We start from the raw sequence: 17,152 nt of genomic DNA, 5'->3' as shown, positions 1-17,152 counted from the left end.
AAAGGAGGGGAGAGAGAGTGTGTGTGCAGAGAGAGAGAGAGAGGGGGAGGAAGTCGTACCTAGAGAAGAAGAGAGGGGGCACATAGAGAGATCAATTAGCGTTTTTGAGCAGAAGCACCACCAAACGAAGAGGAACTCAAGGGACTTTGAGATGAGAATCTGTGATCGATTAGGGTATTTGGGTATTTGCATGTTTTTGGGTCGGGTGGGAACCAAAACCAAACCCAATAACCCTTTCATAAAAAATTAGCCAATATCAACCTATATTTGCTCAAGGAAATATTGGCCGATATTTCCGATATACCCCAATGTATCAGGAAAATTTGTGACAAAATGGAAACGAAATAAATATCGTTGCGGAGGGCCTTAAAATCAATATATCGGCCGATATAGCGATATATCGGCCGATATAGCGATATATCGGCCGATAACACATCATGCGTAACAATGGGATAATTGCAGACAGACACTCTTTACTATCGCGAAATTGAACTTACTACACCCCTATGGTTCTATTGTCCCCCCTGAGTGAACTTCTTTTGACCATTTTTGGGGCTCTGTCTGCAACAGTGTATCTCTATCAGAGGGTCTATCTGCAACAATTGAACTATAGAGATAGTAAATACAATATGGTGATAGTACCGGAGGTCTATCCGCAATTAACACAATAAAAACAATGTTTCTAGATTGAACACAAGTGGAATCATCGAAATCAACCACTTGAATCTTCCTAAATGATGTTGAATAGTTGTTTGCAACTATGGTAAGGAGGACAAAGAAAAAGAACCTGAAGTGCAGCTTTTGTTGGAATACGGAATTTGATAACAGCAGGGGAGCCATGGAACAAGCCTTTTACTTGGGAATCCAGAACAAATGAATGTGAGACAGTGGCACCGCTGAACCAAACATATGAATATTGTCACCAAATAGTTAGAAAGATAAGATGGCAGTGTACAGATGGGGAAATTTTTTGGGAGCAGAACTTACGCATCAAGCCTTTCCCATGTTTCTGAGGTGCTGCCAGAGATGATATCAAATCTGTCATGGCCCCAGCTATCGTCATTGAGGGTCACATCGTATGCCGTCCTAGAAGTAGAAAAAGAACATTATGAATTAAGAAGATCACTTTGAATGAAAATGGAAACATGTTGAGGATCCTACTTGAAACATGAAACTACTATCAACTCATAAATAAGTAAATAGTACAGAAGCACTACAAAGTAGAATCAGTACAGTCTAAAGATGCAACGAATTATATATGTATCAGTGTTCAAATAAACTCAATACAGCAACAATATCTGTTGGACTCTAAATTTAAGTAATGGGTAAATTACAGAGAATCCCCATTGAGTGGTGTAGAAATTACAAGAAAATCGCCGAGGTTCAAAACTAACACTTTCAAGCCCCCCCCCCCCCCTCCCCCCCCCCCTACTAAGATTTTCCATGCAATATTCTGCAATACATCAAATACCATGAATCTTCTCTACAAAAAAAACCAGCAAGGTCTCTAAGATGATAGGACTTTTTTTTATGGCAAAAAGAATATGATGGTCTGAGATAGCCATCATAGAACCCCACCCTCACCCATCCAACCCCCCCCCCCCAACAACAACAAAAAATCTGTATTTTCCTCTATTTATCTTCAAACTGTCACAAATACCATCATTTGTTTCCCTGGTTGAATAATTTGCAGAAGTATAAGAGCACATAATTGATCAATCAAATTGACAGAGTTCAACACTTCTTACACAATCACTGTTCTTTGCAAACCATACTCAGATGATTGATTATTCTTGTCCTCTGTTTTGCATATCCCAAAGATGGTCTAAATGGAGATATATTCCTTCTAGATTAAAAAGTGGAGTTGAACAAGTAGGTTTCTCTAAATGTCTGTATAATACACAGATCCGCGTGTATTCGCTTCTCTCTGGTGAACAAGTTTTTCTGTAAAGGGGGCAATACGAAGAGGATATATGCACTGACAATATGGCGCATTGGTAGAAGCAAGGTTTTAAATATCGGTTATCGGGGATTTATCGGACGGCCAAAATCCTTATCGGATAGCGGAAATCGGGGATATATCGGGGATAAGTAGTATTTATCGGAGTGATATACTAAATGATGTGTATATATAATATACCAATTAAAAAATGTAATCTAATCATGCTTAATGAAATATAAACATACCAAAATGTAAATCATCATGTTTAGAATCATTAACTAACTGTAGAAAGCGAAACTTGCATCATAGCCTTGAAAAAATATAATGTTAGTCCAAATTGGCCGATAATCCCGATAATCCCGATAAAAAAGTCTTACTTATCGGCCGATAAGTGCCGATAACGCCGATAAATCGCCGATAAACCTAGAAAAACGATAACCGATTAAAAATCCAATTTATCCTAGCGGAGAGCTCCCAAATCCGATAACTCGGCCGATAATATCGATTATCGGCCGATATTTAAAACAGTGGGTAGAAGAAGAAGTTTGGAGGGATCTAGCGGTGTTTTTGGGGTTATAAGGGTCACATGCAACAGAATCTACAAAGAGGGGGTCAAAGTGCTCATTTTTAAACCTCAGGGATCTTCTATCACTTTTACAAACCTCACAGGGCTTTTCTACAATTTACCATTAATCATGAGAAACAATACATATTAGATATATATCAATAAGAAATATTTTATTACAATAAATGGACAAAAATTTATTTCTAAAACTTCTAATTAGATGCTTCATTATCGTCAACATCTTTAACATTCTAACAGTGAGTGCTATTTTATTCCAGTCAAGGACAAAGGCAGACGAGAGGATGAGAGCCCTTGCTAGAAAGCAAACATTGCGACGCTGAATCTTGAAATCTTGCTAGTGCTGATGTGTATATTTTGCCGACACCGCAGCGTTCGGTGCGGCTTGACGCCGTTCCAGTAGGTGTAGGTGTGGGGGAACAGAACAGAAGCATGGTGGTATACTAATACTAGCATCCATTTTAGCCTTATACTGATCATATACACCGTTTACATCAGGCGTTGGAAATGGCTTCATGAATGATTATATATACAACTACTTTCGGAAACTAAGCAGAGACATATAACAGCTTCAATTCAAATCAAATAAAAGGCTAAGGGCTACGCATTATATATATATATATGAGATTAATGGGTATCCTTGTCATAGGAGGAGATTTCCCTCCTTGTCGTCTATGTGGCACAATCCACACCATCCTCATAAAGTAGGAACAAATCCCCATCAACTCACACTCTCTCTCCTACTTTATAAGGATGGTGGGGATTGTGCCACATAGGCGTCAATGAGGAAATCCCCTCCTATGACAAAGATACCCATTAATCTATATATATATACCAATTCTAAACATGCATAAAAATAAAATTGAAACACATAAATTAAAGAAAAACTTACAGAGTTCGGCTACCCACTCTTAAGATAATATCTTCTTCAATCTTATTTATACGGATAGATCTTACAAGAGAAAATACTTCACACTCCAAACTCTCACTTAGACTTAGAAAATAAAACTTAACTGAAAAAGCACACCTTACAACAAACTACTCTTCCCCTTATATATAGATCAGAAGAGAATAAAAGATACATATTTTATGAAGACAACTGGCAAAGCACTGACAAAAGATAGTTGGCAACGCACTGACAATGAATCTTCTTTACAAAAGGAGCTTTATTAAAGCTTTGCTTTTGTAAAAGCTTCTTTAAGAAGTAGTGGAATCTGATGAGTGGCACCCCGAGGCTCAACTCATACTGACCTATTTACTTTTCTTTTCATTTTCCCTTTAGGTCTGATGATGGAACCTGATTCAGTATTCCCATAGCAGCTTTTCAAATATCATCTTCTTCGTCTTCTCCTTGAGCGTCTGGTAAAGTGCTGTCTTCACCACAAGAATCAAGGTTCTTATTGGATTATGTCTCAATATTATCAAATACTTCAAAAAACCGTCTTTTCATATGATTAAGACATTTTTGCTGAATTTCAGTTTCAGAAGCTTGCGGATATTTCCTCCGAATCATTTTGGCTAACTACATCATAGGGTTAACCTTTTGAATCTCTTGAGACAGATTTTTCAAGAACACTATTATTTCTCTCTATAATTTCTTCAATTAATTTGACCTTCACGTCAATAATGATTTCATTCCACCATCTACAATAGTGATTTCTTTTTAGAATAGGTAGATGTAAATCATCTCAATCGGACTCAAATGTCCATGTTCATATCCATGGAATCTCTGTTTCAGAGAAGAAATAAACAGCATATAAGCCTTCGACAATATTATTGTCTTCCATTTTTGAAATGAGAGGATGAGACTCTACCCAAGCCGAATATAATTTGTTTATGCGTTCAGGTAAGATGCTTAATTCAGCACCATATATTGTCCACCAATTGTAAAACCATGAAGGAATCCCCTTTTTAAGAGCTTCTGGACAAAGTTTTATCAGCCAGGTATGTTTATTCTTGGGATTTTGATATAAAAATGTATTATAAAATGCCTGCTTATAATCCCAATAATTAAAAGAATAAATTTCTTTTGAATTTTGGGCTTTAACCAGAGGCAGGTCTTGGTTTGGGTTTAGAGCCCACTTTCGGGGTAAAATGACCTCTTTGATGATGCATTTACTAAAATTGGGAGGGATAGTTCTATTTTCAGATCCCCAGAAATGGGTTATTTTCATTCCTTTTTGCATAATTAAAGTTCTCATCCAAGATCTGGATTTTAATGATAATGTTGGGTAATAATTATCATTTAAGTATCTTGTTCTGATATTTTCAATATCTTGCATCGAAGAAACATCTTCTGGTTTTAAATATAGAACTGTTTCTGACCACCTTTTAGGTGTCCAATTGGCTTCTTGTTTTACTATTACCGAGAAAGGCTCAGGATTATTTTTCTGACTTACTTTATTTATAAGGTCATTCACTAGGTCTTTATAAAAGGCTGGGCTTTTAGCCTGGCTTCCTGAATAATTCTTTTTTGTCACAGTTCTCCATAAACTGGATTCAGGATTCGAACTTTCAAAGAATTCATTAGGACTATAAGCCCTCTGACTATGTTCTTTGCTATGTACGAATTTAAAATTGAATATATTAAAGGTAGTAATAACTACTTACCCGATTTTCTTACTCGTGAATTTTTACAGGGTACCCATGAAGCGGAATAATCCCTCTTTTGGGGGGGAGAGGCCGAGGTAATTCACCTCAACATAGTCAGAGGGCTTATAGTCCTAATGAATTCTTTGAAAGTTCGAATCCTGAATCCAGTTCATGGAGAACTGTGGCAAAAAAAATTATTCAGGAAGCCAGGCTAAAAGCCCAGCCTTTTATAAAGGCCTAGTGAATGACCTTATAAATGAAGTAAGTCAGGAAAATAATCCTGAGCCTTTCTCGGTAATAGTAAAACAAGAAGCCAATTGGACACCTAAAAGGTAGTCAGAAACAGTTCTATGTTTAGAACCAGAAGATGTTTCTTCGATGCAAGATATTGAAAATATCAGAACAAGATACTTAAATGATAATTAAAATCCAGATCTTGGATGAGAACTTTAATTATGCAAAAAGTAATGAAAATAACCCATTTCTGGGGATCTGAAAATAGAACTATCCTTCCCAATTTTAGTAAAGGCATCATCAAAGAGGTCATTTTACCCCGAAAGTGGGCTCTAAACCCAAACCAAGACTTGCCTCTGGTTAAAGCCCAAAATTCAAAAGAAATTTATTCTTTTAATTATTAGGATTATAAGCAGGCATTTTATAATATATTTTTATATTAAAATCCTAAGAATAAACATACCTGGCTGATAAAACTTTGTCCAGAAGCCCTTAAAAAAGGGATTCATTCATGGTTTTACAATTGGTGGACAATATATGGTGCTGAATTAAGCATCTTATCTGAACTCATAAGCAAATTATATTCGGCTTGGGTAGAGTCTCATCCTCTCATTTTAAAAATGGAAGACAATAATATTGTCGAAGGCTTATGTGTTGTTTACTTCTTCTCTGAAACAGAGATTCCATGGATATGGACATGGACCTTTGAGTCCGATTGGGATAATTTACATCTACCTATTCTAAAAAGAAATCACTATTGTAGATGGTAGAATGGAATCATTATTGACGAGAAGGTCAAATTAATTGAAGAAATTATAGAGAGAAATAATAGTGTTCTCAAAAAATCTATGTCTCAAGAGATTCAAAAGGTTAACCCTATGATGCAGTTAGCCAAAATGATTCGGAGAAAATATCCGCAAGCTTCTAAAACTGAAATTCAGCAAAAATGTCTTGATCATATGAAAAGACATTTTTTTGAAGTATTTGATAATATGAAGACATAATCCAATAAGAGCCTTGATTCTTGTGGTGAAGACAGCACTTTACCAGACGCTCAAGGAGAAGACGAAGAAGAGGATATTTGGAAAGCTGCTATGGGAATACTGAATCAGGTTCCATCATCAGACCTAAAGGGAAAAGGAAAAAAAAAGTAAATAGATCAGTATGAGTTGAGCCTCGGGGAGCCACTCATCAGATTCCACTACTTCTTAAAGAAGCTTTTACAAAAGCAAAGCTTTAATAAAGCTCCTTTTGTAAAGAAGATTCATTGTCAGTGTTTTGCCAGTTGTCTTCTTAAAATATGTATCTTTTATTCTCTTCTGATCTATATAAAGGGAAGAGTAGTTTGTTGTAAGATGTGCTTTTTCAGTTAAGTTTTATTTTCTAAGTCTAAGTGAGAGTTTGGAATGTGAAGTATTTTCTCTTGTAAGATCTATCCGTATAAATAAGATTGAAGAAGATATTATCTTAAGAGTGGGTAGCCGAACTCTGTAAGTTTTTCCTTAATTTATGTGTTTTAATTTTATTTTTATGCATGTTTAGAATTGGTATCAGAGCCATGTTAGGCTAATTTTCGTCTTACGATTTATTTGTGTAGACTTGTTTATAAGAATGTAAATTTATTATATGTTCTTTCTTTTCTTTGTTTATGTACGAATTTAAAATTTATATTTTCATCTAATGATGTTAAAGGCATTAATATTTCTAAAAATAATATTCCCCATGGATTATATAAAGATAATAAAGATAAAGAGAGAAATTCTCCAACCAGCTCTGAAATGAGCTTTAGAATGCCGGTTAATATGAATATTAAAAAAAAAATCCCCTGACAGTTGGGTAATACCTAATGTTGTTCAACCACAACCAATTATTAATCAAGAAATTGATCAAATAACTCAAACAGTTGATGGAGAAGTAGAAATTGTATTTAATCCTTCTCGAACTATTCGTCTATCTGACGTAACTAGTACATCTAGAAGATCAATTTCTAGATCAGGTTCTTATAGAAATATTAATGCCTTTAACATCATTAGTTCTATAAGAACCTGATCTAGAAATTGATCTTCTAGATGTACTAGTTACGTCAGATAGACGAATAGTTCGAGAAGGATTAAATACAATTTCTACTTCTCCATCAACTGTTTGAGTTATTTGATCAATTTCTTGATTAATAATTGGTTGTGGTTGAACAGCATTAGGTATTACCCAACTGTCAGGGAAATTTATTTCATCCCATTTTATTTGTCTATTCACAGCAATATTAGATGATAAAACATTTGTTTCAACTAGGACAGTCTTTCCTGGTTTAGAATGCATCTTAGCTTTTGGAGCTAAAGAAGTTAATGTTTTATAATGAATTCTATATATTATAGCTATAGTCTCAGATCCTGAGATAAAGTTATAACCATGAGTTTTTATATTTAAACTCACTGCTTCAAATATATTGGGGTCTGTTAAGGATAAACTTAAGTTTGGATAGACATTAAAATAAATTGATCCATTACAAAGACTAGTTTCCATTATACCCATTAAAGACCGGGTCCAATTTAAACATCTTGCATCTCTTAGACAAGTTAATATTGATGCATTTAATCCTTGTAAAGTTAAGGGTCTGAAGGCGACTTGTATTAAGCCGATGTGAATATAATTATATTTATCCATATAAGGATCAATGTCAATAGGACTAAGCAATTGTATTGTTTGCTCATCACGATCTACAGCTGTAGTTCGTTCTAAAGTTTTAATAGTTATTAAGGATTTATAATCCAGAAAACCTATTTTATAAATATCTCTATTAGGGATAGCAGGAATTGTCCATTTATTTAAAGCCTCAATTTCAGAAGTATATTCTGTACTTTGAGCATTTTTAACTCTTTTGCCCTTATTAAGGGTCTTGCTTAAAGTAGAAGACGAAGGAATTAATTCAGACATAAAGATCTTACAGATTTATTTATGTAAAACTAGCTATAAGGATATAAATTTACTATTTTTCTCTCTTTTCTTTAAAAATCAACTAAGTAAAAGGTCTACACGTCTGTCAACGATTTACACTACCCTTTCAACGTCATCTTGGCAACAACTGGGTTTTACACTACGCGACTTTGGTGACGTTTCATAGACTTTTTTAAAAACTTAGTTCATAAACAAAAAAAAAGAAAGAACATATAATAAATTTACATTCTTATAAACAAGTCTACACAAATAAATCGTAAGACGAAAATTAGCCTAACATGGCTCTGATACCAATTCTAAACAAACAAGTCTACACAAATAAATCGTAAGACGAAAATTAGCCTAACATGGCTCTGATACCAATTCTAAACAAGCATAAAAATAAAATTAAAACACATAAATTAAAGAAAAACTTACAGAGTTCGGCTACCCACTCTTAAGATAATATCTTCTTCAATCTTATTTATACGGATAGATCTTACAAGAGAAAATACTTCACACTCCAAACTCTCACTTAGACTTAGAAAATAAAACTTACCTGAAAAAGCACACCTTACAACAAACTACTCTTCCCCTTATATAGATCAGAAGAGAATAAAAGATACATATTTTAAGAAGACAACTGGCAAAGCACTGACAAAAGATAGTTAGCAACGCACTGACAATGAATCTTCTTTACAAAAGGAGCTTTATTAAAGCTTTGCTTTTGTAAAAGCTTCTTTAAGAAGTAGTGGAATCTGATGAGTGGCTCCCCGAGGCTCAACTCATACTGACCTATTTACTTTTTTTTTCCTTTTCCCTTTAGGTCTGATGATGGAACCTGATTCAGTATTCCCATAGCAGCTTTTCAAATATCCTCTTCTTCGTCTTCTCCTTGAGCGTCTGGTAAAGTGCTGTCTTCACCACAAGAATCAATATTCTTATTGGATTGTGTCTCCATATTATCAAATACTTCAAAAAACTGTCTTTTCATATGATCAAGATATTTTTGCTGAATTTCAGTTTCAGAAGCTTGTGGATATTTCCTCCGAATCATTTTGGCTAACCGCATCATAGGGTTAACCTTTTGAATCTCTTGAGACATAGATTTTTTGAAAACACTATTATTTCTCTCTATAATTTCTTCAATTAATTTGACCTTCTCGTCAATAATGATTCCATTCCACCATCTACAATAGTGATTTCTTTTTAGATTAGGTAGATGTAAATCATCCCAATCGGACTCAAAGGTCCATGTCCATATCCATGGAATCTCTGTTTCAGAGAAGAAGTAAACAGCACATAAGCCTTCGATAATATTATTATCTTCCATTTTTAAAATGAGAGGATGAGACTCTACCCAAGCCGAATATAATTTGCTTATGAGTTCATGTAAGATGCTTAATTCAGCACCATATATTGTCCACCAATTGTAAAACCATGAAGGAATCCCCTTTTTAAGGGCTTCTGGACAAAGTTTTATCAGCCAGGTATGTTTATTCTTGGGATTTTGATATAAAAATATATTATAAAATGCCTGTTTATAATCCTAATAATTAAAAGAATAAATTTCTTTTGAATTTTGGGCTTTAACCAGAGGCAGGTCTTGGTTTGGGTTTAGAGCCCACTTTCGGGGTAAAATGACCTCTTTGATGATGCATTTACTAAAATTAGGAGGGATAGTTCTATTTTCAGATCCCCAGAAATGGGTTATTTCCGTTCTTTTTTGCATAATTAAAGTTCTCATCCAAGATCTGGATTTTAATGATAATGTTGGGTAATAATTGTCATTTAAGTATCTTGTTCTGATATTTTTAATATCTTGCATCGAAGAAACATCTTCTGATTCTAAATATAGAAATGTTTCTGATCACCTTTTAGGTGTCCAATTGGCTTCTTGTTTTACTATTGCCGAGAAAGGCTCAGGATTATTTTCCTGACTAACCGAGACGCGCTCCATCCCGGACTTTTGGCGGGCGAGGCTGACCTTTTTGTGGGCGACGATGAAAGGGCCATCGGAGATCGCAAGCGATGGGGAGACGACGAGAAGGAGAGGGACGAGGAGGAGAAAGCTCGATCGAGACCTCGCCATTGCTAGCTAGGGTTTTTCTCCGGCGATCCTTTTACTAGAGATGAGATCTAAGGGTTCGTGGAAATGATCACTTTGCAAAGGGTCAAGAGGAGTAATGGGCTAATTGGGCTTTTTGGTATAGCCTGCAAATTTTTAAGCGAGGGTTGGGCTCGGCTTGAGATCCGACTCGTACAAATTTCCAAAACAATTCTATAGAGACCTTCACTTTTAGCTACAGCCAGTGTTATTTACTGAATCTTATTAATCACAATTGAGGGAGTGTGTGTTAGTAGAATAATTACATTTTAGTAGCTAATGGTGCTTGTAATAGATGGGTTCTCTATTCAAATAGCTAGCTTAAGCACGGAAATTGACCATGTAACTTCAGAGACCTTTGCTGCTTCCGGGTCAGAACTATGACCATCTTTTTATCTAAATAAATAACTAGTCCCACATCGGATCAGATAATAAAGAGTGATGAGTTTAAATATGAGTTTGGGTCAATACTGTTGGCGTCAAAAATTGCCTATAGGTCCTCGAATACAACTCAAATCAAAAGAGTGGACGAATCGAGAAGGTTCACGTCAACCAGCTCGCGCACATCAATCAGCTCGTGCGCGTCGGTCAACACGTGCACGTCAATCAGTTTGCGCGTGTCGGGCAATACGCGCACGTCAATCAGCTCACGTGAGTCGGTCAACGCTCGCACTCGTCAATCAACACGCGCGCGTCGATCAGTTCCAAGCGCCGCATAGAAGCTAACGAGCGCATGAAGCAAGTTAGCAAATCGTACAAGTCAACAAGATGTTCAAATACGCAAAACGGTGGAAAATACAGGTCTCGGAAGATCGAAAGACACCAAAGGTCAAAACACCCGTGCCCGCGCGAGTCGGACGAATCCGACCCGCACCCGCGCGGGTTCAGATTTGCCCCCGCGCGCTGTTTCGATCCCTGTTCGGTTTTTGACGGTTTTTCTCGGAATTTGTTCGTTTCTGAGCATCCAAACTGAACTGATATCATTCCCAAACGTTGTTAATCAGTTATTAACTGAATATAAGGAGTAATCATTCATTCTCATCCGAAAACCCCCAACCGAAGCCTATAAATACAAGCCTAGGGCCTCCTTTCAACGGGGGCGATTCGATTATCAAAACGTGGAGGTGCTGCTGGATTGAAGAGTCAGAGAGCACGAATTTCAGCGAAGGAAAATCAGATCCCGGCGAACTCCGGCATAAAGAAGGAGCTATTCGAAGGATTTGAACCCCGTCCGTCCGTTCCTTGAGATTAGGCTTGGTCTTAATCTCGAGAAGAGCCCTGATTTCGCTTGGCTTGGTCTTAATCTCGAGAAGAGCCCTGATTTCGCTTGGTCGATTTCAGCGCTTCAAATCAAACACTCTCTCGGTGAATAATCTCGAGAAGAGCCCTGATTTCGCTTGGTCGATTTCAGCGCTTCAAATCAAACACTCTCTCGGTGAATGTGAAGCTCTGTCCAATTTTCTATCAATCGGATCCAGATCTAAGACGGTCCACGGATAAACCCCGGCACAGGCAAAGATCTCACGCGAAGCAATAGGCGATAAACACATGTTGTGTGTTGTTTGAACAAGAATTGTAGCTTTTATTTTCATTGTGTAAAGGTCTTATAAAAAAACCGATCTTTTTTGAACTCGTTATAACGATCAAAGTTGTAATGAGTTATACAATGAAGAAAACAATTTTTGACGCAAACAAATACCTGATAGCTATAGATTTTGGGTTAAAATTGATTTCTACCTTCTGTTTAAGGCCCATCAACTATAGATTGGGTCTGATTTCTCCCCCAACATCTTCGACAGTTGTTAGAGAGGTTGCATCGTACTTTAAGCCTGATTTGTTCGGACGATCATCATGCTTAGTGGTCACCGATATGAGTTTTTATATATCGTGGGAAGATGTGGATTTTGTTCCTTTTTTTTTTACACGAAGCATTAGGATGAATTTTGCTAAGGTTAGAATTTTTGTAGTGGTTTAATTCTGAAAGGAGCAATTTTGGTAGAATCGTTATGCCCATTCATTGCATAATATTTTAGTGCTTAAAATTTAGCATAACATCCATCTTGTTTGACTATTCTGTGATGTGGAATTTTGTCCATGTAGGATCATCTCTTTTCTTGATAGTTTGCAGATATTATGCCATAATAATCTTTATAAAACCTTACTGACTTTGCTCATGACTTCGTGCGTGTAATTACGAACCAAGGTTATGAAACTAATATTTAAACAACCAGATCCCCATAAAATTCTCTTCACCGGTACAACTGTGGGCCTTGATGCTAGTGCACCATTTATGAAACTTAATGCTTTTCAAAGCAACGAAGGTTGAAATCCTTTTTTTTTTTTTTTCCTTCCCATGCTTGTAGCCATCATATTTTATTTACTTGTCCATGATCTTAATTGAGTTTCTACGTAAGTACTCAAGTCAACTTCAAGCACATGATACGAATTACAAGGAAATAACTGCATAAGTAAAAATTACAACTGAACAGGTCATGATCTTTTCTTGTAAAATGATAAGATAATTATGATTAGCATCCTTACTAACTTCAGTGAAGTGAATCGACTCCTGCAGTCTTCAAAACCCGTTCTTCACCAAATCGTTCGCGGTTTCTTCAATTCTTCACCTCGGCGAAGTTTCTACCAAAACTGAGCCGACACCAACCAAGCCAAATGTCTCACTTGTTGCATTCAGTATGTCATGGCAACAGACTCATGACAACGGATTCTATCCACACAAGTCGAGACCCAAACGGGAGTGCGAACACTCACCCAAACGCCGATGTCTACTCACCAAACCGGCTGCATCATTAAGACTGCCTACGTATCCTCTTGCTCAAGGAATCAAGCATTCGCGTAGTTCACCCAAACGGCCTCCAAAGGCCCTCAAACAAATAGAAAAGTTTGCAACTCTTCCCCAATATTACCAACGGATCTGTAACTGATAGCGGCCCCAAACTGATAGAAATCAAACCCCTCCATCTGAGGTGAACCAATGGCCGTATCCAAAACATGTCCACCAGCTGCAACCAAATCCAAAGCCAATCCATCATCTGCATCTGAAATCAAATGATCCCCAACCTGTGTCACCTCAGCTGGAATCCCAAATAACGCAGTATGATCTGGAGTATGTGGAGTAAACTCCACCTAACGTGGAGTAGCATCACCCTCCACCTGTTGCGATATCCAAATGACCTGATCAACACTCTCCACCTGCTGAGAGTCAAAAGTGACATTCCTGCTCAGAACAAAATCAGAAGCTCCCAAACAATAATCAAATGAGCCTCTGAATCCCAAACGCGTAATCGGATCAAATCTCACATCCTCGATGTGACCAAATACTGGGTAACCAAATATCCGACGCCAACCAAAATCTAAAGCAGCTCCACCAGATCCAATAACTCCTAATGCAGCAGTCGGCGACCTATGACTAAGATGACCCAAATATGTCGAAACTCCATAACCAGAACCAATGTTCGACAACCAACGCTGATCCTCCTCCAGAAAGGAACGATCAATCGAAACTGTCATCTCATCTCGTCGCCCCAAAGTCTCCACATCAATGAAGTGTTTCAAGTTGCCATGAGCTCGGCACAAACACAAGAAAGGACCCCTACCAAAGCTAGAACAATGAGTTACCTTTCTGTCAATACACTTCTTTCAATTATTATTGACTTCTAGGACTTTACACCAACGGGAACTGGCCGCGACCCAATAATGCCTAGAACAATCACCAACTGTGGAAACTACAAAACGATTACTTCCCAATGATATCTCCTTGGAAGGCCCCCAAATGTCTGACTGAACACCTCCTAAAAGACCCCTCGCTCGATGGATAGAAGTGCCAAACTCCACCACGGTCTTGCTCATCCCAATGTGCTCAAAGGACTTCCATCTGCAGGTCAAAGCACTCATCAACAACCTATGCACGATATCACCAATCAAATACCCCAGCACCAAACTACGCCACAATCTAGCCAAATCCAATGAAGTCGTCAGAGCTCTATCAATCACCGTGCTCTCAAGCAAATAGTATAAGTTACTCCTTTTGACGCCCTTCATCACAACCATGGACCCAAATATAACCTTCAAACATGCATCCGCCAAGGTCACCCTATAGCCTGCTGCCTCCAAAGCTCCAAGTAAAATGATGTTCTTCTTCAGGTCACCCTATAGCCTGCTGCCTCCAAAGCTCCAAGTAAAATGATGTTCTTCTTCAACTGAGGAACGAACCTCACTCCAACCAGCTCCAAGTAAAATGATGTTCTTCTTCAACTGAGGAACGAACCTCACTCCAACCAACTCCCGAATCACTCTGTCACTCATCCTGATCCGAACTGTACCAATACCACCAATAAGGCATTTATGATCATTACCCATGAGCACGAAATCATCTTTTTTCCATCTCCTGAAAGCTGGAGAACCAATCCCTCCTAGGGCAAATGTGGTATGTAGTACCCAAGTCTAACATCCACTCTATAGAGTAGGCATTACAAACTGACGACAGTGCAGATAATGAGTAGACCGAAGAATCAGAATCAGAATTGTTGCCACTAGCCTTGACTACATTCACCTCTAAAGCCTGAATAGCTTTCCCCTTATTCTTCCCGGTTTGATCATTCAACTTTGGGCATTCAGCTTTCCAATGTCCATCTTCTTTACAAAAAACATACTGATTCCTACGAATTCCAAGATGTGCCCTTCTAGACTGTGACCTTCTACCTCGGTTTGGACCATTTGCTCTTGCAACTAATACCCCCGCTACCGGCTCAATAGAAGTCTCCTTGTCCTTCTTCCTAAGTTGGTAATTCACTAATGCAGTGGTGACCTCACTATATGAAAGAGATACCTTCTCATTAATAAGAGTAAGGACAAACGTCTCATATTCCTCGTCAGGCAAGGAACTCAATAATAACAACGCATTGTCCTCATCTTCAACAATGACATCTACATTCGCCAAATCTGCAAGAAGCTTTGTGTAGTGGTTTATGTGATCACTAATGGATGTCTCATTCTTCAATTGGAAGCGATAAAGGCTCCTCTTCAAATGCAAGCGGTTTTTGATGCTCTTCGTCAAGTACTTGCTCTCTAAGACTTCCCAAATCTTCTTAGCTGAAGTCTCATTCATCACATCATATTTTAGATCTTGAGTGAGACAAGACCTAATCACACCACACGCTATCCGATTCATCTTTTTCCAAACCTTTTCATCAATGTCGTCCGGTTTTCCGTCCAACTCTAACGTATCTTCCAAATTCTGCGCATTGAGCGCATCCAAGACTTCGCATCGCCAAAATCCAAAATTGTTAGTGTCATTGAACTTCTCCACGTCAATCTTCATCGAGTGGATACTCAAACTTTGGACAGTCTTCACACTTGAAGAACCACCCTCAACTCCCTCTTTCTCGGCCATAATCCTCAACACACTAACAACCAATACGGAAACAAACGAAGAATAGATCCAAAATTGAGAAAAAAAAGAAGCTTTACCAAAAAGATCCCACATTTCTCACTAACTGAAACCCTAGACGAGCTTCCCAAATTAATCTACTCCTCTAAATAGCCCAAGCGTAGTCCGACCTCTGATACCAATTGTTGGGGAAAAACATCACAATTGTTGTTGAAAACCGTATCGAGGAACCAAACCAAACGCCGATCAAAGAGGGCCAAAACCAACAGAAAATCAATGCACAAACAAAACACCAATTTTAACGTGGTTCGGCAATTGCTTACATCCACGGGACAAGAAGGGAATGAGATTTCCACTAATAGAGAAGAAGAGTATAACTTAAGATTACAAATCACTCGAAGGAACAAACTAATCTCACCAACAAAGCTCTTAATCTCTCCAAATAAACCCTAATCAAATAGCTCAGAAAATACCTCTTTTCCGTGCTCCAAATATCCCAAACGCTTGCCTTAAGAAACCCTAGAACGTGTATTGGTATTTATACAAACACCAAAACCAAATAAGAACAGGAAACCAACATATGGGCCTGACCCGCTACGCGGTCGACCGCCACGGTCGACCGCGACCAACAACAGAACCTGAAAAACGCTTACAGGGTCTGACGGTCGGCCGCGGCGGTCGACCGTGACAAACGACAGAGCCCAAAATCACTTACAGGGTCTCGCGGTCGACCGTGCCAAATCTAGGCACATACTCAGGCCTGTGCACGATCGCGATCGACCGGCCTTTCGCCCACGTGAAGCTCCAAATGTGACTCCTGCAGTCTTCAAAACCTGTTCTTCACCAAATCGTTCGCGGTTTCTTCACCATGGACGACATTCGGCCTTCGGAAACATATTAGAATATGAAATTATAATTCTCGTTCCGTATCCCTATCAGATCTTCGAAGCTATAGCAAAATGAAAACCAGGAGGCAAGTAGCATCTAGTTTCTCAGACCAAATGATGATTAATGATAACAACTCGCTGTTAGTAGGGCATTGAGTCATTGACCCACACTAATTAAGTAGGGCCACCCCCAGAAGCTTTGTAGGAAGAAATTAACTCTCTATAACCGTGCATGTGGTCGAAGGCCTTCCTGTTTTCATCGGAGGTTATAAAAGGTACGCACATCTTTAATGATTGGTACATTTAGCAATGATCTCTCATCTGAACCTTGGCTAATTGCACCACTGTATTGTTTGTCTAGTTCTCTTGTACTGTTTTGTTTGTCTAGTTCTCTACCTGGCGGTGGCGCGTCCTTTTACTCTTAGGCCACGTGCGTGCCTAAAAGGGTTGTCTTTTGAGTTTTGATTGT

General features: G+C 38.1%; 1 protein-coding gene across 1 annotated transcript in view; it reads right to left on the bottom strand.

The window, feature by feature from the left end:
- Positions 1-10,460, bottom strand: part of LOC109823517 — an 11,501-nt gene extending 1,041 nt beyond the window's left edge. Inside the window, exons 1-3 of the mRNA XM_020389798.1 lie at positions 10,157-10,460; positions 988-1,098; positions 788-896 (exon numbers count right to left, since the gene is read on the bottom strand). Coding sequence (XP_020245387.1) covers positions 788-896; positions 988-1,098; positions 10,157-10,374 — 438 coding nt within the window. The 5' untranslated portion in view covers positions 10,375-10,460. The remainder of the gene's footprint in view (positions 1-787; positions 897-987; positions 1,099-10,156) is intronic.

Source organism: Asparagus officinalis, chromosome 9 (assembly GCF_001876935.1).
Source record: "Asparagus officinalis chromosome 9, Aspof.V1, whole genome shotgun sequence".
In the NCBI taxonomy this organism is placed as follows: Eukaryota; Viridiplantae; Streptophyta; class Magnoliopsida; order Asparagales; family Asparagaceae; genus Asparagus; species Asparagus officinalis.
The sequence above is the reverse complement of the archived record's forward strand: the minus strand, read 5'-3'. Positions and strand labels throughout refer to the sequence as shown.